Here is a 26,449-nt window from a genome sequence, read left to right as displayed (position 1 = left end):
AAAATAAATGCGAAAGGAAGGAACAATCGTTAACTGGTCTTCCTTTGGTCAGAATTTAGACCAGATATGACGAAGGTGCCGAGTGCCGAGAGAACATCGTTTAAATTTCTGGCATCAATCCGATGGCGCTTGCCTCCCCCCTCCCAAGCCATTAAGTAAGTTTATTTTTTGTAGTATCAAAATATGTTTTTATTACTATCAAAATATAATGGAAAAATATAAAATATATATATTTAGTTCGTACAAGGGGTCAGAATGTACTTCAGAATCTGCTGAACGAAAAAATTCTTGTTAGAAAGATGGAAATATTTCCTATAGTTACCATTTACATTACCATTTTCGTTTCCAGTCGGGAGTTTCGTCTTTGTGATCTTCTCGTGTTCCTTTTCGTTTTCCTTTTCGTTTTCCTTTTCATTTTCGTTTTCGTCTTCGTTTTCGTCTTTGTGTTCTCCTCGTGTTCCTTTTCGTTTTCGTTTTCGACTTCGTTGCTACTCAGTATAGTTCGCATCTTTGATTGCTTAAAATAACTTAAATTTGGACTGACAATTGTTGAGAATTAACAAGTTCACAGTTAAAATGTTGCAAACAGAATTTCGATCCGGATAGCGAAGCACAGTTACGCGCTCCCGGAGGGCCTGGTGACTATCGATGTGTTGAATGGTAGAACCTGATCATCGGTTTACGCTTTAAATTTAGCCCAAAAAATATTATTCCGAAATACAATTTTACAAAATTTAGAATTTTTTTTTTTTTTTTTTCCGAGCTCCGAACATTTCGGCACTCCGTATAATACTGATAATTTTTCAGTAATCTCACACAATGTTGAATTTGACACCTGGGATTTTGTGGGGCATGGATTGCTTGTTTCAGTTTTTCTGGGGGGAAAAAAAAACAAAAATATCAGATCTAGGATACCCGACCAAAACAGCTCAAAAATTGCACTCTGTGGTGCAGCTATTTTTCCTTCATGGAGCTTATGGGAGATGTTTCCTTCCCTCTAAAGCGTGGTCCGCTCAAACCCTTTCCTTTGAGTCCGCTCCTGGAAAAAGTGAAACAAAAAACAGACGCCTGGGGATGCATTGAACTCGAAGTAAAACGACTGTCAGTGGCGGCCACCAACAAAAAGGGGTAAAGGAAAGCTTTCGTTTCGCCCACGAAGCTTTTCTCCAACATGGAGCACACACACGCACACCGGAAGAGCGGCGAGCGACGAAGAGACCGAGGGACCTCCCCCGTTGGTGTACTTCTTCTGGATGGCGTAGTTGGTGAGGTGCACCGACTCGTGGTGGTTGCTCAGCGAGTACTCCTGGGAGCTGAAGCGCAGATAGCTCTCTCTGTAGAACCACACCACCAATGGCTGTGGGCGGTGGGGGGGAGTGGTTAGATTATGGGTTTCATTGGGGAAGGGTCTCAAGAATCACCTGTGTGTTTGTTATCAGAAACCATTGGCGTATATCGAACTTTGTTTGGAAGAGTATAAGCGGTCGTTCTGAAAGGAGAAAGGGGTTTATTAATTCGAAAATTCTTTGTCTTTTTTCTAGCTTCAATAAGCTTCTTTTTCAATATTTTTAAGAAAGATATACAGTGGCGAGCAAGTGTGGATACATGCTCGCATCTTTTCAGTTTAAACGTCTGTAAAATCTTTAAAAATTCATCAATCCTTGTGATTTTTGTTTTCATAGATTCTTTAATTTAGTGAGAAAGAAAAAAATAATAATTTCAATTCAAAGAGATCATTTTCCTTAAGAAATTTTAATTTAAAAAAGTCCATGCATCCACTTTTTCACGTTTCTAATTTTTTTAGTTTAATATTTTTTTTCCAAAGTGCTTTTATCATCTTTTATCACATTCCACGTAAGTTTTGGCATACCCTGGACTAAATTAATTATTTCCCTGGCTCCGCGCTCTCTCAAATTTGTTGTTGAAAGGCCAAAAGAGAGCGTTCAAAACCCACCCCCAGCTCGACCGCTCTATAGTGTCAAACATCGTATCAGCCGAGTTTTTGCTTCAACCTTTGCTTGAATACCCCTTATAAAAGCATCCTCAGCTTTTTTACCACATTATAATCGAAAGCCAAAGCCTTTCTCCATCTATCTATGAAATTTCCTATTCGTTTGATGATTATTACAGTCGAAATCAAGAGAAATACGAAGCTGTTCCTAGAGATTTAATTGCCGAAACCTAGAAAAAGAATAGATTTAACGGACATTCTTGAAATCCAATAGTGTACTTTTCATTTCTGGCTTTTATTTATACAAACTTGGATTGAAAATCAATTGTCTCCGCAGACAACTTGTTGCATGCCTCAGAAGACAGACAGAAAACCGTAAAGCAAATTATGATTTCTGCCTGCAAAACGAGCACACGACAGCCGCACAGAAAGGCCCAAACGATTGCGTTTTTAGGCCAAATTTTTGTATGCATTGTACCGCGGATTGTATCGGATGTACGAAGGATATGTTTTTGGTATACTCGCAGGAGTCCAAGTGGAGGAGATGTGCGTGCGTGTAGACACCACAACTGACTGACGTTGGGAGTTACCCCAAAATGAGGGGACCCCGAGAAGGGGAGGGGTGGGGTGGGAGTACAACAACTTTGGCACCGGCCTGATTTACGACCTAGTTTCCGTTTCCTGTGTTTTACGTTTGTTTATATCGTTTTCTGGTGGGGATTTTGCAAATTTTCGTGGGTCTGCACCCAAGATCCTTTATCCCATATCGATTGGAACAGCCTATTTCGTAATAATGGGTTTAAATGGGGTATCTTTAAGGAAATTGTTCGTCAAAATGTGGCAACTTTTGGGTAATTCTTTGGGATTCGGGTCTCTCAAAGTCGTAGCACTCACCTATATACTTTTGCACCACATAGCGACTCTTGGAGGCTATCGAGGGATTCACAACACCCAGTATTTTCCTTAGGTTGTCCATCAGGAGGATGCCACGACCGCGGCACTTGTTGGCCGGCTTGACGATCCACAAATTCTGATAGCCATCGAGACTGTACTGCGGCCAGTGGACCTTCATTTTGTCCACCAGCGAGAGACAGCTCTTGGCCGTGTGCTCGAGCCGCTGGCCATCGTGCTGGATGCGGCCGTCCTCGTTGACCAGCTGCTGGTGCTGGTAGAGGAAGGCGTCCCAGTCGTGCTCCCAGATCTTGGGCGGATCCTCGAAGTCGATGTCGTTGTGCTGGCAGCTGTCGAGGTACTCCACCAGTCGCTTGTAGGCGAAGTCTATCGACGAGTAGGGTATCTTGCCGCCGGCGGAGAAGACGGCCTCGGGCCCCTGTTTGTGGTAGCGGCAGAGCACGGCCCGCAGGTACGCCACGCAGGCCGTCAGCTTGAAGTTGTCGACGAACTCGCCCAGCTCCTCGGGACTCCAGACGTTGTAGCAGCGCGGGAAGTACATCTCGGCCGTGCCCTCCTCGAAGAACCAGTGGAAGTCGCGCAGCTGGCTGCACAGGCCCTCCTTGGAGGTGAAGGGGGCCCGGTGGAATTTGTTGATCGTCATGCCGGGATTCTTGGCCTGGTCGATGTAGTCGCACTTCTCCTTCCGGTTCGTCCACAGAAAGTCCACGGGCATGTGCTCCAGGAAGCGCGACATGATGTTCCGCTCGCACTTCTGGATGTACTGCCGCCGCGTCTCGCCGGCCTTGCGCTTTGGCAGTCGCTGGGTGAGATCCTCGTAGGTCATCTGGCCCGCCGGCACCACCTTCCGATGCACATCGAGCTTCTCCACCCATCCGCGCGCCAGCAGGGCGTTCCGCACCGAATTGAAGCACCCGCGGATGGTGAAGATCTTGTTCTGCTTGGCCGCCTCCTGGGCCTTGCGCCGCAGCTCATTCATCCGCTCCGTGGTGATCCAGGTGCGTCGTGCCGCATAGTTGCTGGGTGCCCCCAAAGGCTTGGATGCGGCTCTCACGGGCAGGTTCTCCTTGTTGCCGCCATCCGGAGTGCGAGTCACAGCCTTCTCGGGCGGCGGTGGCGGCGGCGGAGGTGCTGACTTTTGCGGCGTGTCGCCGGAGTGCGACGGAGGCGTCAGCTGGATGACGGGCACCGCAGTGAGCGGCACAATTGTGGCCGGTGTGGGCGGCGGTGCTGCCGGCGGGCTCTGCGGCAGCACCTTCTTGGCCAGCGTGGCGCTGGAGCATTTCTGCGGTGGCAGCTCTCGCAGGAGTTGCTCCTTGGCGCGTTGCGGTTCACTGCTCGGACGCGTCTGCATTGCGGAGGCGCTTGCTCGCTCTCCAAGCACCGCCAGCCGACTAATTCGATTTTGGCTGCAGTGCAAAATTATCGCGTTTCCCTTGTCCCTGTCTCTGTCTCTGTCCTCCCGGGGTCTGGGCCTCACTGGGCCACTGGGTGAATGGGTTGCCTTTGTCTGGTTGTTAGTCCCCGGGGAGGGGGCGGTGGCTGCCTGGCAACCATTGAGCCAGAAATAAGTTCACAAGTTCACTTGGAACGACTCTATTTATAGCACTTACCTGCTCAACTATACGATGGCTTCTAGCCGGAGCCAGGCCTGCAGTAGATACATAGATACATCCGCATTTTGAACTTTTCGCGTTGGGTTAGGTCGACATAGAATGGATGTTTAGGGCCGGTTACTAAGCGATATGTTTGGGTGACATAAAAATGACCTTCAACAAAACGGAATTCGAAATACGAATAGTTTTGGGATTATTGAATGCAAGCGATAATTGGAGATGAAGGATACATTGCTATTGACCTTTTCCGTTACCCAGATGGAGAGATATTTCTGTTGTTAGAATAAAAAAGGAGGCAGAATTTAGTTTACATATTTATTAAAGAGTTTCCGATAAAAACACGAGGAATAACGATAAAGGGAGATCCATTAATGGATTTATTATTGGATATATGTATATGGTGGGTAAAAGGATAGTTAATTTAAGGGTTCAAGATAGATATTTAAAGAGTGACTAGGGAGCAACTCCCGGCTTACTCGCTTCCTGCGCGATGATATGAGTAAAATATCGGACGACGAGGAACCAAAACTTTTTTATAAGTACCTTCAAATGTGGGAAAGAGATTAATTAAGGGATACTCTTTAGTAGGGATCTTAAACATTAGGATGTGTCCTAAGAGCCTAACCCAATGTACCGCACCAGCCCAAGAGGCAAGAGCTTCGGCTCCTTTCTGCCCACTTCCTTTCTTTGACGGAACCCCCTACTGATCCAAAGCGGATCTCCGTCAGGTGCCGGGGCAGGTGCGGGGGCGTCTAGTACCGAATGAGGTTTTTGCACGATACCAGTATTTGTTTTCCTTCCGTGGGTGTCGTTTCCGTCATCAGCGTTTGCTGCTGTTGTTTGGCGTCGGCGTTGGCGTTGGCGCTGCTGCTGCTGCTGCTTGGGGGGTATCATCGGCAGCGTTGTCGTCACTGGGAAGCGCGTGGAAGCGACGTCAACGCCAATGCGGCCCCTCTTATATGGAAAGCGTTTCGGAAAAGTCAGTAAAAGGTAGGATGGGGGGACGGGGGTTCGGGGGACTTGATGGATGGCAGTCTTGTCTGCAATTTGTTAAATTTTCGCGCAATGGCGCGGAAGCCGAGGGTAACTTTTCAATTATTTGTAAAATAATCAAGTTAACTGCCACCACAATCAGGGCGCCGCGAGGGGGGGCCTTTACATCGGTGCCATGTGCCATGTGCCATGTGCCATGTGCCACGTTCCCCCCCTCCCCCTCTCTTGGGGAGTGTGTGTGTGTGTCTCCGTTTCGAAAGGGTATTTGGTTCAAGGACAATTTAGCCGCAAAACTTGATTCGCAGCGGTTTCTGCACGAGTCGTTGGAAAAGTTATGCCTACAAAGTTCCGGCACACGGCAACACCTACTCCGCGGGGGCATGCCCCAACTCCGGTGTCCTTGCGTGCCGACAACTTTGAGACTCTCCCTCCCTCTCTTCCCCTATCTCTGTCTTTGTCTATTTTATTTATATTTTATTAAAAATTAAACTGCCGTGGATCGTGCACTCGTACTGGCAGAGCCGTAACTGGGGCGGTAATTAATTTCGCTTGATTTGTTGTCTCCGGTTAGGGGATAGTGGATGGTGCTCTGTATTAAGTTTATTTACTTTGGAGGCGGGGTTTTGCTCGAGAATACCATAGGATTTGGGTCAGGGAATGAAAGTGATAGGGAAATGCATTGTTTTTGTAGCGTACTTTTTGGGTTTGGCCTCGTCGAACGTCGAACCCTGCCACACAAACATATCTACAATCTGTCGTGTCTCGATTATTCTGGTCAGCCATTTTCCAATAAGATCAAAGAAAAAGATCCTTGAGATAGTAATAGTACTAAAAAGACGAGTAAAAGTTAATAAAATCAATTCCCCTTTTGCGTCTGTTTAAATAATTTCCCTGCTGGGAAATTTGAGAGGAAAAATGTGGTATGGTCAATGGGCAGTGGACAAAACGGCCCAGAAAATGCCAGGTATAAGCCTAATAAGCCAAAAAGCCTATAGCCCATAGCCTATATAGTCCCCAAACGCGAGGTGAGGGTCGTACGAGCCTGGCAATGTGGCTTGGCCATTCTTTATTCTAGCCCCCTTCTCTAGTTTGCGCTCTCTTCATCTTTTCTCTTTTGATCCTCTCTTTGATCTCCCTCACAACGCACTCCCTCCCTCACCACACGCACAGCAATGGGCTCAACGCTCAAACGCAACTGCTCTCTCATCATCGCAGAATCCTAGCTCTGAGACAATCCAATCATTTTCTGCGACGCAGTTTCCATTTATCCCTCACTCTCTTCTTACTCAACGTCGCAGAGGCACTCAACACACACACACCGAAGCGCACTCTCATTATCTCGTTCCTTTTGATCCTCTCTGAGCGAGTCGTCCATTACACACGCACTCTCTCTCCTTCTCTCACACGCCCACGCACGACTAAAGCACCGCAACGGGTTGGACCAAAATTATGAGACATTCAAAGGTGACAGAAATAAAAAGGCAACAGAGATGATAGACTGAGCAAAAACAAATATATTGTATGTTTGTATAGGAGTATTCGTCCTTTTCTCCCTTTGAAATACTTGTCAAAATAAATGCGAAAGGAAGGAACAATCGTTAACTGGTCTTCCTTTGGTCAGAATTTAGACCAGATATGACGAAGGTGCCGAGTGCCGAGAGAACATCGTTTAAATTTCTGGCATCAATCCGATGGCGCTTGCCTCCCCCTCCCAAGCCATTAAGTAAGTTTATTTTTTGTAGTATCAAAATATGTTTTTATTACTATCAAAATATAATGGAAAAATATAAAATATATATATTTAGTTCGTACAAGGGGTCAGAATGTACTTCAGAATCTGCTGAACGAAAAAATTCTTGTTAGAAAGATGGAAATATTTCCTATAGTTACCATTTACATTACCATTTTCGTTTCCAGTCGGGAGTTTCGTCTTTGTGATCTTCTCGTGTTCCTTTTCGTTTTCCTTTTCGTTTTCCTTTTCATTTTCGTTTTCGTCTTCGTTTTCGTCTTTGTGTTCTCCTCGTGTTCCTTTTCGTTTTCGTTTTCGACTTCGTTGCTACTCAGTATAGTTCGCATCTTTGATTGCTTAAAATAACTTAAATTTGGACTGACAATTGTTGAGAATTAACAAGTTCACAGTTAAAATGTTGCAAACAGAATTTCGATCCGGATAGCGAAGCACAGTTACGCGCTCCCGGAGGGCCTGGTGACTATCGATGTGTTGAATGGTAGAACCTGATCATCGGTTTACGCTTTAAATTTAGCCCAAAAAATATTATTCCGAAATACAATTTTACAAAATTTAGAATTTTTTTTTTTTTTTTTTCCGAGCTCCGAACATTTCGGCACTCCGTATAATACTGATAATTTTTCAGTAATCTCACACAATGTTGAATTTGACACCTGGGATTTTGTGGGGCATGGATTGCTTGTTTCAGTTTTTCTGGGGGGAAAAAAAAACAAAAATATCAGATCTAGGATACCCGACCAAAACAGCTCAAAAATTGCACTCTGTGGTGCAGCTATTTTTCCTTCATGGAGCTTATGGGAGATGTTTCCTTCCCTCTAAAGGGTGGTCCGCTCAAACCCTTTCCTTTGAGTCCGCTCCTGGAAAAAGTGAAACAAAAAAACACGCCTGGGGATGCATTGAACTCGAAGTAAACCGACTGTCAGTGGCGGCCACCAACAAAAAGGGGTAAAGGAAAGCTTTCGTTTCGCCCACGAAGCTTTTCTCCAACATGGAGCACACACACGCACACCGGAAGAGCGGCGAGCGACGAAGAGACCGAGGGACCGAGTGAGAGTAAAAGAGTGGCAAAGCATCAGACAAACGAACGAACACGAACACCCTCCTTCGGTTGTCCATGTGCCGACGAAGCAGCCCCCGAAGCAGCCGCAGCCGGAGACGGAGACGATGCAACAAATATAAGAACCGAAGCTCTTGGCGGCAGCGAAAACATTTCTAACGGAAAACTCCTGGCGTGTGGACGTGCTTGGACGTGTCGTCGTGGCCTCTGATTTTTGTCGCGTCTTTGGCCTGCTCTGCTCTGTGTTTTTCGTGTATTGTTCAGCTTCGATTCGCGTATTATTCTTTCCTGCGAGAGTGCCGAGTGCGACCATACGACCACTTAGTATTCCATTCGCCCAAATAAAAGAAAACGAAAATCGGGCAAAACAAAAGATATATTCCCCCGCCGCCAACCCATTCGTCTTGTTAGCCAAATTACGGGCATAGTTCTTATTGTATTGTGAAGCAACCTTGAAATTTTCTACGCACAACAACAACAACAACAACACAACAAAAACAAACACACAAAAAATATTCAGTGACGCTTTATGGACAATTGCAATGTGACTTTCGGAGTGTGAACGCAGTTTTGTTGCCCCAAAAAGAGAATCGAAAGAAGCATCAAATCGTGTTGAATATAACCCTCTGAAAGAATACCGAACGAGGATTACGGATAACTGATCCAAAAAGGAAACAAGCAGCACAGAAATGGGCACTATCGGTGAGTTATATTTCTATTTTAAAACTAATTAAAATATAGTTATAGAAATCTATGCCAAAAATCATAATCCTATTACCTGTTAGGGGTTATATTTGTTCTAGGAAAATCCTATTATTTCTATCCCATCATCTTCTAAGAAAATTCTCCTCTCTATCATTAGTCCATTTCTCTGTATATTCCAGCATTAACAGGCTCTGGTGATACTCGTATTTCTAGGAGCTGTTGCTAGGAAAATGCCATCCCATCCCAACCTTTAACTCCTTTCCTGTAAGAACTGGAAATCAATCCATCTATTTGTAGCTTTCACCAATTAAGCGCTTCTCTAATTGCATTTCAGTAAAAGGTCAATCCTTTGTTCTTTAAGCTGGTTATATCATTTCCAAGAATATTCCACTACCTCCTGCAGTTCTTATGCCAGAGTTATGTCCATCATCGAACCAGAGCTCACATGCAATGGTTCTTGGAATCCAGTCATTCTTCCTCTAGTTGCCCCTAGGAACCACAGTGCCATCGAACCCATAACCCCCCCCGCCGGCCATTTCCTTATGCGATTCCAAACAGTAGTTGCACAATTTCCTCCTCCTGCTCCTCCTCCCATTCCCTCATCCAATCCCATAATCTATTGTTAGCTCCTTTCTCTAGGGGCAACACCCAACAGTTACATGAATAATCCCCTTTTCCTTGCCGGGATTCCTTACAATTAGCGCCGAATGGCGGGAGGGGCGAGTCCTGCCCGTGGCACACCCACACTTGGACTCCTGGCTGCTGCTGTGCGCCGTACTGCTTGCTTTTCAATTATCCTGCCTAAAAATAGACTCTCTCTCACGCACAAAAGAGCAGGCGAAAGAGCAATCAACCCACACTCTGGCGGGCCTGGGGGGGGGGGGGGGGGGGGGGGGGAAGAGGGCTTCTTTCAACACCACCCATGCCCGAAAATACTCGTAAAATACGAAGAGAGCAAAATGAAGCGACAAATGACAACGACGTCATTATCATAAACATGGTCTGGTCTGGGCCTCTCGGTGGGCACGCCCCGGCCTGGCCGGTCTGCTAAAATTCTATGAATTTTGTTTATCCAAAATGTATAAAATAAATAACATGCCAGCCCGAACGGCGGAGGGGCTGCGGCTGCGGCGGCTGGGGATAGACCCTAAAACTCATAATCGAATGACGCACGAGCTTCTGATTTCTCTCTACATAAAGTATACCTATGTACGGATATACATAAGTATATAATCGGGGCGTATGTATATCCATCCGCCCATTCATTGTAGGCCAGTCATCCAGTCGTCCAGTGGCGGCTATCCTTGAACATTCCGGTGTCCTTTTGGGTGCGCCCGGACTTGGTTCGACAGCGACACCCACAGAGACAGATACAGATACAGTTACACCCACAGAGTGTTACAGCCACAAATGCGCTTTGATTGCCATCTAGAGAGTCGGAGGTAGGGTAGGGGCCGTACTTGTGCCTCAATGGGTTCATTGTGTGCCACACGACACGACACGACACGACGGTTGCATACACAAGTGGCAGCCACCAGGCAGCCAGTGCAGGACTCTTCTGTGTGCCATTTTATGTGGGTTGTGCGGCTGTGGCTCTGGCATTAAACACGCTTGACATCCTGCTCAATGTTGAGCACATTTCTCTCTTCATGACACGGCGGCGTCAGCAAAAAGTTCACAGAAAAGGACAGTGGATTAGACTTTTGAAAAGGTTAATCTTTCGGATAAACAAAGGGGCTGTCTGGCCCGAACTTTAAGCACAAGGACCACAATTCCAGGCACTTTATTTTAATTACAAGCAACGCAGAATCACTTGTTTTCCCGAGCCATAAAAAGAACACTTAAAAGATACATTGATTGCCCAGAACAATGGCTTCTCTGTGCTTTAAAGACAGGACAATAAAAATATCTATTAATTATCATTGATGGGCCACTAGATGCTGGCTTAGTGCTTCGTTTAGATGCGACTAAGGTACTTCAAATTTGCGATATTGTGGTGGGAGCACTTTAGCTTCTCGACGGGGCACGTGGGCCGCTTGTGGAGACACTTGCAGTAGACGAAATTCTCCATCAGATGCCCCTCGAACTCCTCGCACTGGGCCTCGGTTTTGAGCAGCTCCCGGTACTCCTCGACGCTCTCCAGATTCAGGGGATCCAGCTGGTGCATGTAGCACTTGAGCTTGAGGACTGTGGCATGGAAGTAGTTGAATATATCGACGGCCATTATCTTGTGGTGCTGTATGCAGCGGTGGCTGGGATCGCCCATGATCAGGGGCGTCTCCAGGGACTTGTTCAGACGATCGTAGGCCGCATAGAATCGCTTGCAGTGGGTGTCCAGCTCCAGGACAGCGCGTTTCATGTTGTTGCTGGCGAAAAACAAACACTATACAAATGTTATCGTTTCGGACTGGACTCACTTTGAGGTTCGCAGGACTTCCAACTTCTCCTCGTACTCATTGATGAGAGCCTCCTCCGTGGATAGGGTGTAGACCTCGGGATAGCGACAGCCGATCACACAGCTGATCAGAATAAGGTATCGCTGCGTGAGGAGCCACACTCGCTCGATGAGTATCTTCTGGGCCTGCATTTCGCACAGATACATCTGGTAGAAGTCGCGGTAGCGCGTCTCCAGCTCCACCAGCAGGCCCAGCACCTCGGCCTCTGTCTCGTAGTGATCCTGCAGCTGGGGCGTCAAATGGGGCTCCTCCTCCTCCTCCTCACCCTCCCCTCCCTCCCCGTTGCCCAAAGGTTTGTTCATTTTGTGTGGCTTTTTTTGTTTGTTTTGTTTTGTTTTGTTTTGTTTTGGGAATATATGTTCTACAAGTTCTACAAGGCTTGCTGGAGACCCATCAAATTTAATTTCCATTTCTTTCATCAATTTTGAGGCTAATCTCTTTCCCTGTTTAATAAAAATCAGATGGGAATCAACATTAATTTTTCACAGAAATCGATTTAAAATAGATTTGTCTGGCAGCAAAAAAAGAGAAATATATCTAAATCACAAATACGTCACAAAGGAAACCATCGAATCTGATGATGGTCCAAATACGGAACGGAACCAACCGAAAGTTCATTGAAGCATTCGAAAAGATGCTTTGATTGATTCCCAATTTCGGGCATTCGAATGCATCGACCAAACGGAAATTAAATTGCCAGAAAAATTGTTGTATCTATCGATCCGCTCTCTCTGCTAGATATACGTACATATATGTATAACTTTTTTTAAATGCGTAATTTTTGTTGTTGTATGGGGCAACCGACGCGCCGCATCATTAATGAAGTGCGAAGCCAATTGCCGCCTTCAACAATTTCCACCAAGACCAGACAGACAGTGAATACACTCATATTCGAACCGAAATACATTGAGATATATATATGTATATATAAAGAGAGGGGGGTATGGTAAACGGGAAGGGAAATTCGAACCGCACGAACATCACGGATTGCGGCATGGCTCCTACTCATCCTTCAATATTACTCAAATAAACAAAAGAGAATGCAAATTGTTTGAACAAAACAAATATTAAATGCGCCTCAATAATAATTTCCGTGTTGTATTTAACAAAAAATCAATCAACTAGGAAGTACTTTTACTCGTAAAAATGCCCTTGAATATCTGAGTATTTTGGGTGGAAATATTTACACGAAATACGATACATTTTGGAGAAGAAAGTGCTTTGATTGCATATCAATTATTTCGAGTGTTAAAAATACTTTATTGGGATATTTTTCCAGGAATTTTCTCTATAATTGAAATGGAATTAACATCACTTAACGCTTCTCCATTCCAAAAAATTTCTTCGCACAAAAGAAGACCTCAAAAACTTGCTAAAAGAGAATACAATTTTGAAACAAAAGAAAAGAAACGCACACACATTTTGCTTGGGGGTCTCTCAATTTTGTTTATGAATTTTGTTTTTCAAATTTTTAATTGCCAAATCGGTGCGGCACACGCGTCGTATGCGCGATGTCTTCTACGGTGTAATGTGTTTAGGCTATTTTGGATAGCAGCAGCCCCACCGAGTGTTTGTAGCGGGCGCCCTCAAGATGTTTTCGCTCAACACCGACCGACGGACCGACGGACCGACGGACCGACCGACCGGCTAATGGGTACTCGTACACCCTCCCCCCATCCCCCTACCCAATCCCCCCGATCTGTCTGCCTGCCTGTCTCTTTGTCTCTCTCAATCTCTCTGTGTGTAAGGCAGGCATTTTATGTAATTAATTCTCGTTGAATTATGGCCAACAAAAAGTGTTGTTTGATAGTGTTTGGGGCCTAGCAGATCCACGGGAAGGTGCAATGAACCTCTCGAGGCAGATACCCGTAATTGCATGCGGCAGATGGCCACAAGAAGAGGGACGATCGTTCATTAGTTGCCTTAATTATCTAGCATTAATATGCACAAATAGTGGGGGGGCGGAACCGGGCAGGAAGACCTTTAAGTACTTCAGAAATATCCCTTAAGTCCGATGCCAGTGTCTGGCCCTTGACCTTGACCTTTAATTGTGCCCAAGTGCTCCACTTGAACTGCCATTATCACTCGAAAGAACAGACCGCTCTGCTCCTCTTCTCTCCCTTCCTCAAGTGCCATAAAATAGAGATAATCAAAGAGACATATCGCAAATGTCAAAACGAATCATTTTCAGTTAGCCGTAAAAATGGGATTTATGCTAATTTGCTTTTTATGGCCAAAGTACACAAAAATAAAAATAAAAGATATACCCAAAAATAAACCAAAGACAAGAGGCAGGGCACATCGCGTCTTGGGAATAAAGAGAACTTTTCATTTTTCATAAATAATATAACTAAATGCCGCTGCAAAAACTAGCAAATAAAGATGAATAGTGGACACAATGGATGGTTGGGTGGTGAATGGGGGACACAACAAATGGAGGAGTGATTAGGAGGCAGGGATGAGCACTGACTATGGTTACCCTATTAAAAAGTAGAATGGAATGCCAGTACGGGGCAGTACAGAGGTGGAATGGAAGGCTGGAAGAACGTAATGAAAAAGGGACATGAACAAAGGTTCAAGAATGGACAGTGATAATACTCCTTTATGGGTACCGCATTTTGATTAACTCGAACAAATATATGTTACAGAAGATACCTATAGTGCACTGCGTTCTTCTCACTATTCCTTTGATATTCTTATAGTACACAGCAATTGGCTTGCCTTCCCACTTGGAAATATCTGTTGCACTTCTATAGAACTGATTTCTTACTTATTTGTCATTAATTGTATTCAAACAGTAGAAAAACATAACAATATTCAATATATCTACTTAAAAGACCAGACTTCATGGATTCATGCTGAGTTTTTACTTTATGTTTGGATATATAACACAAATTCGCCTAAAAATACACTCCATATAAGAAGTAAAACCTAAGAAATCCCTAAAGGAACCCCTTAAACCACCTGCACTGCAGTCCACTCCCCTCCATTTGATGAGTCCCTGAGTACCCCTACTATACCCGTTTATATGGACGAATGTGCACCGCTTTGGTGGTTTGTTTGGGGCTTGTTTCATTTCATTTCATTTCGATTTCATTCTTTCATTTTTTCTTTTTCTCTCCTGTCGCAGACGAGTGTTCTGGCCGCTCTTTCGCTTTCTACGCGCTGATCCGTGGGACAAGGTCGTGCCGTCGCCTGTCGCCGCGAGAAATATTATGGCTAACCAAAAGATAAAATATATAAGTATCGGCGAGCTCTACATATACGAGTATATAGACGTATACATAAAAACCCCCCCACTGATGTCTGTGCGGCTGCATACGGGAGGTGTACGGGTCCAAGGGGTCGTCTTCTGTGCGTTTTGTGACGCGCTTTTTGCCATTGACACGCAATAAAAATATGGTACTTAAAATCTTGTAAAAATCTCGTAATGAGCACAGAGCACACACGAAAAGATCTGCCGTGTGTCTTAATTGGTTCCACAGTCTCGGGGCCCATCGATGGGAAGGCAGAAGGGGGCACAGATCGCGATCGGAAGAGCCAAGAGAGCCAGAACGAGTACTAATCTCTCGGCTCGAACTTTAACCAAGGGTCAAGGGAGTGGGTGTTCCTCCTGAAGGAGCGATTATAAGAGAAAAGAAAGGGAAGATTTACCAATATAAAAGATAGGTAAACTGGTTTTTTTTATCGTTTTCCCCCTAAGGTAGCCCCTCTAACAGAGAGATCAGATATCCTGCTTTTATAGATGCTTTTACATCAGGGATGTAAAATGCATGTATCAGGGATGTATCAGGGATGTATCAGGGATGTATCAGGGATGTATCATGCATGTATCAGGGATGTATCAGGGATGTATCTGGGATGTATCAGGGATGTATCAGGGATGTATCATGGCTCTGCTGTGACATGGACTTTGTTCCACTGAAATTAAAATCTATTTGCAGTCCTTCAACCACTTGCTCCCTACCGTACCCTGTGCCTGGCCTACATATGTTTGCCTAAAGGAGAAAGTCGGATAGGGGAGGGGCGGGCGAGAAAGTCAGACATAAAACACATAAAGTAGATGGAGGCGAAAGGCGGAATGCGTGGGCCGCTGAAGTGTATTCCTGCCTGATTTTATTTGAATATATTTTTGCATATATCCCAACCCAACCCAACGAGAGAATATACTATGCATAGTATATAAATTATTAATTTTTGCTACGCTTTAGCGCTGCCTCCAAACATCGCATCACATGAATCTGATGTCTCTATAGATATAGTCGTAGTCGTAGTCGCCAATAAATGTTTACTATACAAATGGCAAATATTTTACGCAGTCTCTCCCTCTCTCTCTCCCTTTCTCCCTCTTTTACTGATCGTATTTGATTGAACATTCATATTATTTGTTTAATTAATATATCTATATTTTTTTTACGCTTCTTTGATTTGATCATGGTTTATTTTTATTTTTATTTTTTAAATTGGAAATCGGCAATCGGAAAATACAAGTGTCCCCCCATTATGATAAAGGCTCTCAAGTAAGCCGGTTTTAACCGGTCTAGACGGAAGATTCACGTGATGTGGATGACGATGACGATGATGATGATGTTTCCATTGAGTTTTCTTTTGAAATGTGTCTTTTGTCTGGCAGAGGCAGCGGCGAAGCTTTCTACTTTATACAGTTTTTCCTCTCATTCTCTGTGGCAGTGAATATTAATTGAAAATCTCTTGTTTTTGGGTCACTTGCAGACACTTGCCGATGCTTTACGATACTTCCTTCGCTCTCCACCCAATAACCAACTCAACTGCCACATAATTAATCACAAATCCAAGTACTACTCGTAGTAACTATGCCCAAGCAATTTCCGTTTCCCTTGTGGGGGATTGTTTCATTCAACGGAACTTCTAGTTGACGTCAGGTGCCGGTGCCGGTGCCGGCTCCCCATTCCATTCCCCATTCCAGGCACTTGCCATGCAAATATTATTATTAGCGTTACTTACAATTATTTACGAGCATTCCGCATGTGTGTTCCGTTCCGAGAAAAAGACCGTATAGACCCCCCCCCCACGCCACGAGACGAGAGGCAGAGACATTAAACAGCAATTGTTGAAACGAAAAGTGTTTGTTGCATACAGTCTGGTATTTATTTATTTATTATTGGAGGGGGGTACCACCTAATTTATGGACTCTGCTCTGCTCTGCTCTGCTCTGCTCTCGGACATTGTCTCACCTTCGGCTCTTTGTAGGGCCTCTCTCCCTTCCCCCCTTCCGCCCCCCCAATGAAACCTCATTATCAGGATGGATAAGTTTGATAAATGAATCTGACGTAGGCATTCGCCTTGACCTTACCTTGAAAATTGTCAGCTACATGAAAATGTTCATCGTTTTTTTTCTTCCATTTTACACTTTTCCTCTGCGCGTAATTACAAAATTTGTCGGCTATTTATAAGAATTTATTTACACAAATAAAAGTATATATCGTGCGCTTACAAAGAAGCGAGCAGCGCAGAGGCGGAAATATTTAAATAATTTATGGAAACGGTGGCTGGTGGAGTCCCCATATTACTCGAGGAAAGCCGCCTTATCCTTGGCAGGAACAATCATCTGGCTTCCTCCTTGGCCCTGACATGGCACTCTGTTCAGCGTCGAGCGGCACTCAGGGGCAGCAGCCGTGGCTTGTAGGGTGTGCAACCTGTACGAGTACAACCACTTGTCCACCTCTAGTGTATCCTTCAGGCCGTCAGCTGTCGGCTGTACTCGTGACGGTCATGTGCGCAGTTCTGAGCGCTTCCAAAGAGCAGCAGCTGTCCCTCGCTGTCGGCGGTTGGGTCTTTCTTGGGGAAGAGTGCTCCGAAGAGTGCTCCCATATATCAATAAAGTCACGGACAAGGCGGGGGCGGCCACACACGCCCTCTTTTGCTAAAAATATACCCATCCCCCCCTGGGCCGAACGAGGGAGAAGGCAAATTAAACCAAATTTAATCAGCAACAAAATATATCTACTAAATATAATATGTATTTTATTTTTTTTGTTTTTCCTTTTTTTTTTTTAACCTATAAAAAAATCACACAAACACGTAGAAAATCTCTAAAAAAAAAAAAATACTTATTTATTTTATATTTGTTTTTGTTCTTTGTTTTTATTTCTTTTTGTTTATTTTCGTTGTTTTGTTAGTGGTTTGTTGCCTTTGTTTTTGCCTTTGTGGGCGCAGCGGAAATTTTGTTTTAAGTCGTTAATTTTTATTGAATTGTTGTATAATAAGTATTGCAGAATGCTGTTTAGTTTTTCCTTTTTCAACAGCCCACCCACTGAATGGGGAGCAAAATGTTGCAAATGACTTTGTTCGGGGAGTGCTTGAGCACTCGAAAGATGGAAGGAAATATAGAGGATACATTAATGGAAATATGTGCAATGATAAGACTGTAATTAACAATCATTCATGGGCTTGGGATAGAGCTGTATCTATGGCGCATATTATATATTGGCCTGCATCTTTCAATAGGCGATGCACCGTCCAGTGGCCCGTGTGACACCAGCAGGGGCGAGGGGCGCTGCCGCATGACGCGCGACGTCAAAGACCTCCTTCTCCAGTGGATTCCCTTGGTAGGATCCTACGTGAAGTAGTTATTAGTGGGTTCCTTTTACACTTAAGCATTGTATATTCTTCTGTGGGCCGACCTTCCTCTCACTGTTTTCCATCCTTGATCAAGAAAACGGGGAAAAGCACAGGCAATAATCAAAGCACTTCCCATTTCCCAAACACTTGCAAAATCCGCCTCGAATCTACACGAATTTCTGTGTTATATATCGACTGTTGAAATCTTTAGCCATATAGCATATATCGGAAAAGTGGCGCTTTTTCCGTGTAATGGGAAAATCAACAAATAGCCCCCCAATGGAACGAACATTTTGTAGATTGTAACAAAACTTTGCCTGACCCAAATTCGGGTCTGTGTGTGTTTTTCTGTAAACAATCGAAGCAAATCTGAAATACGATTATACAAGTACAAGTACAAGTACTTAATACCCGGAAAAGTCAAGAAATTAAATATAAATTATATGTGTTTTTCATGGTTAATGGAAAAGGCAAGGAGGAGGAGGAGCAGAACAGCTCGTTGTCGTAGGTCTCCTCGGTATCCAGTCTCTGGGACTCTTGCGAGAGTTGACGTAGGTCTTAGGTTGCCCTCCGGAGCACACACCCTCCACCCAGATTGAGCAATCAATTGTTTTTGCGGGGAGAGCCGCACTACTGCCAAGTGTTTGGGCCATTCATTGCCTCCGGCATTGTCCGGTGGTCGACGGTCGATGGTCTCCGGTTAAGCGATTCATCATCCCCCGTTGAGACGCTGCTCTGGCTGCCGGGCCCTGGTCTAAAAGTGTTTCCCATTTTATTTTGTAATAATACCAACAAAAAAACTTACAATTGGTCTGGGAGACGCCGACGGGGCTGCTTCAGCCTCAGCCTCAGACGCAGCCTCGTTGGCCTATAGATACAAATGTATCTGTGTCTGTAGCTGTATCTGTAGCTGTATCTGTTGTTGTGGCTATATCTGTGCGCTTGTACGTTGTGTATGTGGCACGCCGACCGACAACGACTTGTCCATTGACGTCAGCAATGCCCCCAAAGTCCCGTACACTGTCGGGCGGGTTGCCAAGCAGGCGGGGAATCGGGACACGACTCTCGTTTGTTGCTGCTGTTGTTGGAGACCAGGGCGACAATCAGGGGCACGGGGCAGGGAAAGGGGAGTAACCGAAACGTACATTTTGGCAGTCACTCATACGAGTGTTGGAGACCTGATGCTGATGGCCCCTACCCCCCCCCCCCCCCTGCCGCCCCTTGGTTCTGGATCTGTTCGGCGAGGAAGGGCATATTGATTGGGCTGATTGAATGGCTGTGCAGGGATCCATCATTGTCATGAAATATTCTGTCTTTAAAGTGGTATCTGAATGGCATCCCAGGGCTACCCATTCCAGGCTTTGTTTTTGGATATATTTCATTACTCTTTTGGATTAAGCTCTAAGACAGCTCCAGGATAAAATTCTAGCAATAAAATCTACTACTTTTAAGAGTACAATCCTTAATTGATATTCCCTTCGCCCACTGGTTGTCCAGGGTATCCTTTAGTCGTCTCTGGAAGGCCCCTGAAACCCTCATATGTCGCAAGAATTTCTGGCTGGGCTGGCAGGTCGTCGATTCTCCTGACGCCTTTGTTGCAAACGCATTTCATATATCTGTATCTGTATCTGTGTATCTGCTACTCGGACCACAGCTAATGTCTGACTATCCCATGCGATCCTGTGTGTTTATTTTGACCCACTGTTTATGCGATACGCGACTCCCCCTTGGGCTGCGGTCGGGGCAGATGATTTCCACGGAAATTCTGGCTTCGCTTCTATTTTTAGAGAGCCGCAGAAAATGCATCTTCTCCGACGACCGCCTGCCTGCCTGCCTGCCTGACCCTTTTTGGCTCATTTGTGGCTTTGCTATTTCGGGGGGCCATGCAAAGTGTTTTGCTGCGGATCGGCGAAAGAAATGATCGAGATGAAATGGCCAGAACGAATACTCGAATCATTTGAATCGACGACGCAGGGAAGAAAGTGAAAGTCTGATTTATGGCCACACGCAGGCCTCCCTGACTTTTGTATCTCTGTTGATGGTTTTTAATGGTACATAATTAGTTTTGCTCCCCCTTGGGTTGGAGCACTCATTTATTAGGGATCCACCTCTGGCCCAGAGCCAATCAATTCTGGAACGGAAATAGAAATAGAAACAGCAAATGAAAACCACAAGTCCAATCTTTGACGTTTTGCCGCCTGTCCTTTCCCTCAAACTTTTTGGCCAGTTTTTTGGGGGGTTTCACATTTGCGCCGCCCCCAGCATCCACTTAATATTCCCCTCCGGTGCGACAGGGGGAATGACTCTTGTAATGGAATAATAAATGAGGCTTAAAAGAAATGTTTTGCTATCCAAAAAAAATACTTAAAGGCGGAATAAAAATAAAAGATTCAGGTGGAATAAATAGGGTTTCGAATGATGTGTTGGTGAAAGCCATTCAAGGCTAAACAGTGTTGGAAACTGGTATATTTGTAGCTTCTTAATGGAACTTGAAAACTACTTGCCACTGAGTATAAAATAGTATCAATAATATGCCAGTTCCGTGTTCTTGAAAGGGGAATATTCAGAGATAATTCGAAGTATTTTTTAGATGCTTTATCCAAAGATTAAACCCTAAAAGAGTCAGGTTATTGGTGCTATTAATTCCTGGAAAGAGGCACTAAATCAAGCCTTCTCAGTGCCCTCCCAAAACCCGAGGCATTTTCCTTCCCATCTCTTTTCGCTCTCTGCTTTTACCAATATCCCTACCCGATCCAACACCTGCACCACCCTATAGACACTATCTATATCTATCTCAAACCATTTCGAGATACAGCCATAAATTAGCTGAGAAATGCATTTCTCGTGGCATGCCTCAGTGGTAAATATTTCTCTGCAGTAATTTGTCTAAAATGAAAATACTTTTCAATATATGTAAACAATTTTTGATTCACCTTCACCCCTGCATCATCCTAACCCCGAACCCCGAACCCCAAACCCAACCAGAACCACCTCCTCCGCAGTTGACACTTTATGAAATACGATTTTGATCGCTAAACAGAACATATAATTTAACGTCATGCGGCGATTCACGATTCGCGTTAAAATTGTGAACAAAAATCGAGCGAAAATCACATCACGCCCTATAAATGTTTTTCTCCGCTCCGCACCGGTCCTCCCCGATTTAATTTGATTTTCCAGCTAAAGCATTTAACGGGCATTCAGCATATAGCATATAGCAGATATAGATTCGATTCTCTGTCTGGCCCGTGTCCCATGCGGCGGCAAATCAAATGATTTTTTCTGACTATTTCTCGGGCTATAAATGAAATCAAATGTGCGGGGGAGCAGGGGCTGGGGGATGGAGGTAGAGCTGTGCTGTCAATGGCACTACGCAGATTGTGCGGATTCCAAAAATCGCAGCAGTCACAGAATCCGTGACTAACTGCTGACGTCTTTTGCCTGTGTGGCCCGGCCCCATCTATAACCCAAAGACAACCCCCTGGACTCTCTCTAGCCCATGGCCGATCTGGGCCGATCTACGCAAATTCTGCACTAACTTTGTCACAGACAATTCGGCGACAACCATCGTCTATCTCTCTGTCTTGGGCGCGGACGTGGACGCGGACGTGGGCGTGGGTGTTGCTTTTTCCCCCTGGGAGGGGCGGAGGGCTGTAAGAGCTTTTCTATGTCCGTTCTTGTATGATAAATTAATAATTCGCGATGTGGAACACGGCACATAAAAGAACAACACATCAAACGTTGATTATAAATCATAAGGAACAACCGAGAAATATTTCCAATTAATGGCACTCGAAGCGGCCGAGCAGCCCAGCAAAAGACGGGAGCTGTTGCCAATGCTAGGGTCAAGGCAGAGGTGGGCTGGAGAAGATATCGATTGTGTCTGAGAGGTCAAGTTTAAGGGCAAACAAAAGGAAGCTTCAACTGGGAGCAGGAGGTGGAAATTAAGCGGAACGAGGGCTAAATGGAGGGAAAGAACAATAACATTAGGACATAATTAGCGGTCTAGGTTCCTCGCTTTCCCTCTTTCCCCTTTCCAAAGAGATCGAGGTCTGCGTTGCGAAAGACAGAGAGAGACTTCGGCGCTTAGGTAAGGACTAAGTGCCTTTATTTTGGGGAGATTCCAAAGCCTAGAGACTGAAAGATGAACTGAGGGACAATTGAGGGAAATAGAGACTGCTCCTATGAGGAAAAGGAATAGATTCTTCTGTGCACCAACCAAAAATCTAAAAGCAACCTCACTTTAAGTCTAACCTGAACCCATCTGAGACATAGAATCCCCAATAATATGATCTCTCTCCATCTCTTGCAGAGAAACGTTCATTTTCCTTCCGCCTGCGCCGCTCGTTTGGCGACGGAGGCAGCACCAACAGTCGCAACAGCAACAACAACAGCAGCACCTGCACAAATCACAACAACCAGAAGCGTTGCAGCACGCCGCTGACACCCACCAGCACCAGCACGGGCCGCCTGGAGGTGCCCGGGGCGGCGTCCGTGAGCCGTAGGAGCAGCATCTACAAGAAGCCGGACAAGAACGACGGCGGACAGATCCACTTGATACCGGACGTGGAGCTGCCGCTGATGACGTTCGCGGACCAGTACAACATTGAGAAGACCCTGGCGGAGGGATGCTTCGCCAAGATACTGCTGTGCCGGCACAGGCCCACCAACACGCTGGTGGCCCTGAAGGCAGTGCACGCGGAGCTGACCACGATCAAGGAGTTCCAGAAGGAGTTCCACTACAACTATGAGCTGTCGCACCACCACCACATCCTGAGCGCGTACGCGGTGGCCTTCCAGACGATGGACTACTATGTGTTCGCGATGGAGCACGCCCCGTACGGAGACCTGGCCTCGAACATCGGACCCAACGGCCTGCACGAGAACGCCTGCAAGCTGATCTCCGAGCAGCTGAGCTCCGCCCTGGGCTTCATGCACTCGAAGAACCTGGTGCATCGCGACCTGAAGATTGAGAATATCCTGGTGTTCACGCCGGACTTTACCAGGGTGAAGCTGTGCGACTTCGGGGCCACCACCAAGAAGGGCCTGCTGGTGCACAAGGTGAAGCACACGTGGACCAGCTGTGTGCCGCCCGAGCAGCTGGAGCTGATCAAAAACGAGCGCTTCCAGTGCCTGCCCATCAGCGATTCCTGGCAGTTCGGCATCCTGCTGTACAACATCCTCACCGGCAATCCGCCCTGGCAGTCGGCCGACTGGGTCAAGGACCAGTCGTACGCCAACTTCATGAAGTACGAGCAGCGCAAGACGACCAAAGTGCCGGACAGTTTCCGGCGATTCTCGCCCCGCCTGATGCGCTGCTTCCGCAAGTATCTCAGCCACGATCCGGAGGATCGCTGCAAGATCACCGAGGTGACCAAGTACATGAAGGACCGCTGGGTGGAGTGCCGCATCTCCACCTCCAAGTCGGCCACCCTCATCTCGCCCACCCACCACGACCAGGACTCGTGCATCTACCTGAACCAGCGCGAGGGCCGCCTCTCGGGCGACGAGAACAAGCTCCGGTTCAAGCGCATGATGTCCAGCTACGGCCTGGACATACCCATCGATCCGGTGATGGTGCGACGGCGCGTCTGGGACTGGCTGTCCACCTGCGATGCCAGCTTCGATCCCGAGGTCGAGAGCTTGCATGGCCTGGACATGATGCATTAGAGGGCAGGGAGTGCCCTCTTATAAAATATCATCCTCTGCGGAACTGTTTGAATTTGTAGATCTATGAGATCAAATATTATATTAATGTTAGCGAAATTTGCTATGCTATAGGTATATAGTAATTTAGTAAGAATTTTTACCGTTAAGAGATCCCCCCCCCCCCCCCCCCCCACCCTTCCCGAAACCACTTGGAGAAAACACACGTCAACGGATTCCACTAGTGTTACCTTTCTAGTCTTCCGCCGTAATGATTTTTTCGATATATTCTACATGTCTATATTGTATATACTATATCTAATATATAATGTGTGATTTACGCGTTACTTACTTTAAACGATATACCATACGATACGATACATATACGGTACGATACGATACCAACTAATGCAATTATCTAGATCTAGAATTTATATATCGTTTACCCGATATATTTGTAGAGAGAAACTGAAAGTGGATGATGACCAATTACTAGACATCTAAGTTTCGTTGTATATTCGTAGTAGCTCTTAATCTTAATGTCTATCTCTAATCTACAATCCATAGTACTTCTTCTATGTGTATCCCTCCCTCCCCAAAGAACAATTTTGTATATACGACTTTTACTATTAAATATTGATTGATATCCTATGTATACCATATAGCAAAAACTGCAAAAAATATAGAACCCTTAACAGAGTTTATATGAAAGTTTACGGAAAGTCTTTAAAGACTAATATCATTCCAGGGCCAGTGCCAGTTCCAGATGCTTTCTCTCTCATTAAACATTTTTGGCGAACAAATTCTCCTCTAAACAAAATAATGCCAGGGGGTTCCAGTGGGGAAACACAAACTATGCTAATCGGTAAATATTTATGATTTACATTTTAATTATTTATTGTTGTTTGGATACCGCTGGCGGTGGTGGCGGTGGTGGCGGTGGTGGCCTTTCGGATTAGTGTCTTGGCTAATTACCTAGGCGTCTGGAAGGTCATCTCTGTTGTTGACTTTGAAAAGCAGAGCTGCCAGAGCGGTGGTTCCCACTCGGTTTCTGGAGAAGAATACCCCACCAAAAACGATTTTGTTGCCTCGAGCATTGGACAGGCAGGATGTGACGCCTCGGTTCGCAATAAACAAACACATTCAGGTTCAGGTTCATTCAACAAAAGGTGCGGTGCGGCAGTGGGCGGACCCGGACACATTGTTTGCATTAGACCTGTCTTGTTTTTGCCAATAAAAGCGAATGATACGAGTATACCCGTGAATCTAGGGCCCCCCTTCGAATCCGATCAATCTCCCAATGCCTGATTGATTATTCGGTGTCGTATTAATCGCTGCCTGTAATTAAGTTAAACGCTTGAACGGTCAGTGCCGTTTCACCTTGACTTTGTTTGATAAATTACAACAACATCAACAACAACAACAGCAACAACAAGAACAAGAACAAGAAGAAGAACAACAGATTCTGAGCACTTTTTTATGGGGCGCATGCCGACGGCACTTAAATATTTTTAATGCCCCGCCGTAAGGGGTGGCTAGACGAGAGAAATGTGAATGGATTGGACTGGAAAATACTTTGGAAATGGGGAAAAACTAGAGCAGCACTATCAAGAACAAATTATCAGAATATGAAACAATACTCAAGGGTACACCTCTGGTCCCCAACAATCGTTATGATGATGTCTCTAGCACGAGCTGGCGAAAAGATTGGGATGATCATAAATAACATGGGCCATGTGATCTGCATATTTCCATGCCACGCGCATCGAAGCCGTAAACCAAATAGTGGCATTCTCAGGCCAAGAACACGGCGCACAATGCAGTTGGTATTGCTTTTCGGTTTTCTGGCAGTTCAAAGTAAGCAAACGATCGTTTATGGATCAATAAATATACAATTTATCCCATTTAATTAGTCGCTATTGGTGTAAAACTGTCGGAATATCAAAACATGTTGTGCCGCGCGCATAAATTTCATTTCAATCGCCACGAAAATAGGTTTTACGATGTCTCTCCGTCAACGCAATGAAATTTCGCCCGCATCTAACTTTTAGGTCCCTCCCGAGTTCTACGAGTATCTATCAGCTTACTGTGTGATTTTGTCGTGTTGTTTTGCGCGGGACATAATTTATGGGTCGCATTTGCCTTTTTGGCAATATCGCGAACGATCAAGAGGAATGGGTTTATTTTCGTTTGTGGAATTACGACCGACTCTTTGGTCTATCAGCATTCTACAGTATACATATTTCACTCAGCCACTCCCCAAGCGCAAAAGTATACAACAGATTGTTGAAAGCGTTGTTGAATGTTTTCGTTGGTGAGGGATATTTGCAGTAGAGGCACTTTCATAGCAGATAATTATACAAACCTTTCGCTAATGAAACCAATTGCACAGGTATAGCCATATGGTCGAAACATGGTGGAAACTCATTTGAAAAATTGATCGGATTTGCTTGAAACTCGTCAATGGGAGTCGCTTTTGGGGTCGCTGATTACGAATTTGATGTCAGTTTTCTTGTTTCGAGATGTATCGAGTTATTTTCTCTTCAAAAGATCTATTTATAGGGGGAAGATGTAGCAAGGCCGGGGAGTTATTCGGCTTAAGTAAATCCGGCCTTAATGGATCCGTCATTTTGAATTTTTGAAAACTGACTTTAAATTTGTAATTATTGACTCCGAAAGCCTCCGATAATTATCCATCAGAATTCTTTCATCAGTGTTGTTGAATTTGTTGGTTGGTGAAAGATCTTATCGCAGTAGATAGCA

At 45.2% G+C, this 26,449-nt stretch overlaps 3 protein-coding genes and 2 long non-coding RNA genes across 6 annotated transcripts; 1 reads left to right on the top strand and 4 right to left on the bottom strand.

Annotated features, from left to right (window-relative positions):
* Positions 1-164: 164 nt before the first annotated feature.
* Positions 165-794, bottom strand: LOC117188581. Its single transcript, XR_004472674.1, has 2 exons — positions 335-794; positions 165-269 (listed from the first exon to the last, which is right to left on the bottom strand). It is a non-coding gene; the product is annotated as an uncharacterized LOC117188581 (long non-coding RNA).
* Positions 795-912: 118 nt separating this feature from the next.
* Positions 913-6,945, bottom strand: LOC117188579 (tubulin glycylase 3A-like). 2 transcript variants are annotated; one of them, XM_033392568.1, is made up of 5 exons: positions 6,759-6,945; positions 4,477-4,751; positions 2,846-4,409; positions 1,422-1,489; positions 913-1,357 (listed from the first exon to the last, which is right to left on the bottom strand). In XM_033392568.1, exons 3-5 carry the CDS (start codon positions 4,215-4,217, stop codon positions 1,103-1,105), a joined length of 1,695 nt encoding a protein of 564 aa, XP_033248459.1. In that variant the 5' UTR covers positions 4,218-4,409; positions 4,477-4,751; positions 6,759-6,945; the 3' UTR covers positions 913-1,102. The 2 variants fall into 2 exon arrangements, with proteins under 2 accessions (XP_033248459.1, XP_033248461.1); XM_033392570.1 differs by having other exon boundaries at positions 6,792-6,945.
* A 259-nt stretch (positions 6,946-7,204) lies between these two features.
* Positions 7,205-7,824, bottom strand: LOC117188580. Its single transcript, XR_004472673.1, has 2 exons — positions 7,375-7,824; positions 7,205-7,309 (listed from the first exon to the last, which is right to left on the bottom strand). It is a non-coding gene; the product is annotated as an uncharacterized LOC117188580 (long non-coding RNA).
* A 94-nt stretch (positions 7,825-7,918) lies between these two features.
* On the top strand, positions 7,919-23,873 carry LOC108163652 (serine/threonine-protein kinase meng-po). The gene is made up of 2 exons (XM_017299071.2): positions 7,919-8,981; positions 22,353-23,873. Exons 1-2 carry the CDS (start codon positions 8,969-8,971, stop codon positions 23,708-23,710), a joined length of 1,371 nt encoding a protein of 456 aa, XP_017154560.1. The 5' UTR covers positions 7,919-8,968; the 3' UTR covers positions 23,711-23,873.
* Positions 10,801-11,769, bottom strand: LOC108163653. Its single transcript, XM_017299072.2, has 2 exons — positions 11,402-11,769; positions 10,801-11,350 (listed from the first exon to the last, which is right to left on the bottom strand). Exons 1-2 carry the CDS (start codon positions 11,740-11,742, stop codon positions 10,942-10,944), a joined length of 750 nt encoding a protein of 249 aa, XP_017154561.1. The 5' UTR covers positions 11,743-11,769; the 3' UTR covers positions 10,801-10,941.
* Positions 23,874-26,449: the final 2,576 nt, after the last annotated feature.

Source organism: Drosophila miranda, chromosome 4 (genome assembly GCF_003369915.1).
Source record: "Drosophila miranda strain MSH22 chromosome 4, D.miranda_PacBio2.1, whole genome shotgun sequence".
Lineage (NCBI taxonomy): Eukaryota > Metazoa > Arthropoda > Insecta > Diptera > Drosophilidae > Drosophila > Drosophila miranda.
This window is presented reverse-complemented; position numbering and strand designations above follow the sequence as displayed.

What these genes read in the sequence shown, in the direction of transcription:
- LOC117188579 (XM_033392568.1), bottom strand. Translation starts at nt 4,217, where the DNA reads ATGCAGACGCGTCCGAGCAGTGAACCGCAACGCGCCAAGGAGCAACTC. An exon ending in TGTGGTGCAAAAGTATATAG is followed by an intron (nt 1,490 to 2,845) that starts GTGAGTGCTACG and finishes TTCTCCTTTCAG; the next exon opens with AACGACCGCTTATACTCTTC. An exon ending in TTCTGATAACAAACACACAG is followed by an intron (nt 1,358 to 1,421) that starts GTGATTCTTGAG and finishes CACCGCCCACAG; the next exon opens with CCATTGGTGGTGTGGTTCTA.
- LOC108163653 (XM_017299072.2), bottom strand. Translation starts at nt 11,742, where the DNA reads ATGAACAAACCTTTGGGCAACGGGGAGGGAGGGGAGGGTGAGGAGGAG. An exon ending in GAAGTCCTGCGAACCTCAAA is followed by an intron (nt 11,351 to 11,401) that starts GTGAGTCCAGTC and finishes GTTTTTCGCCAG; the next exon opens with CAACAACATGAAACGCGCTG.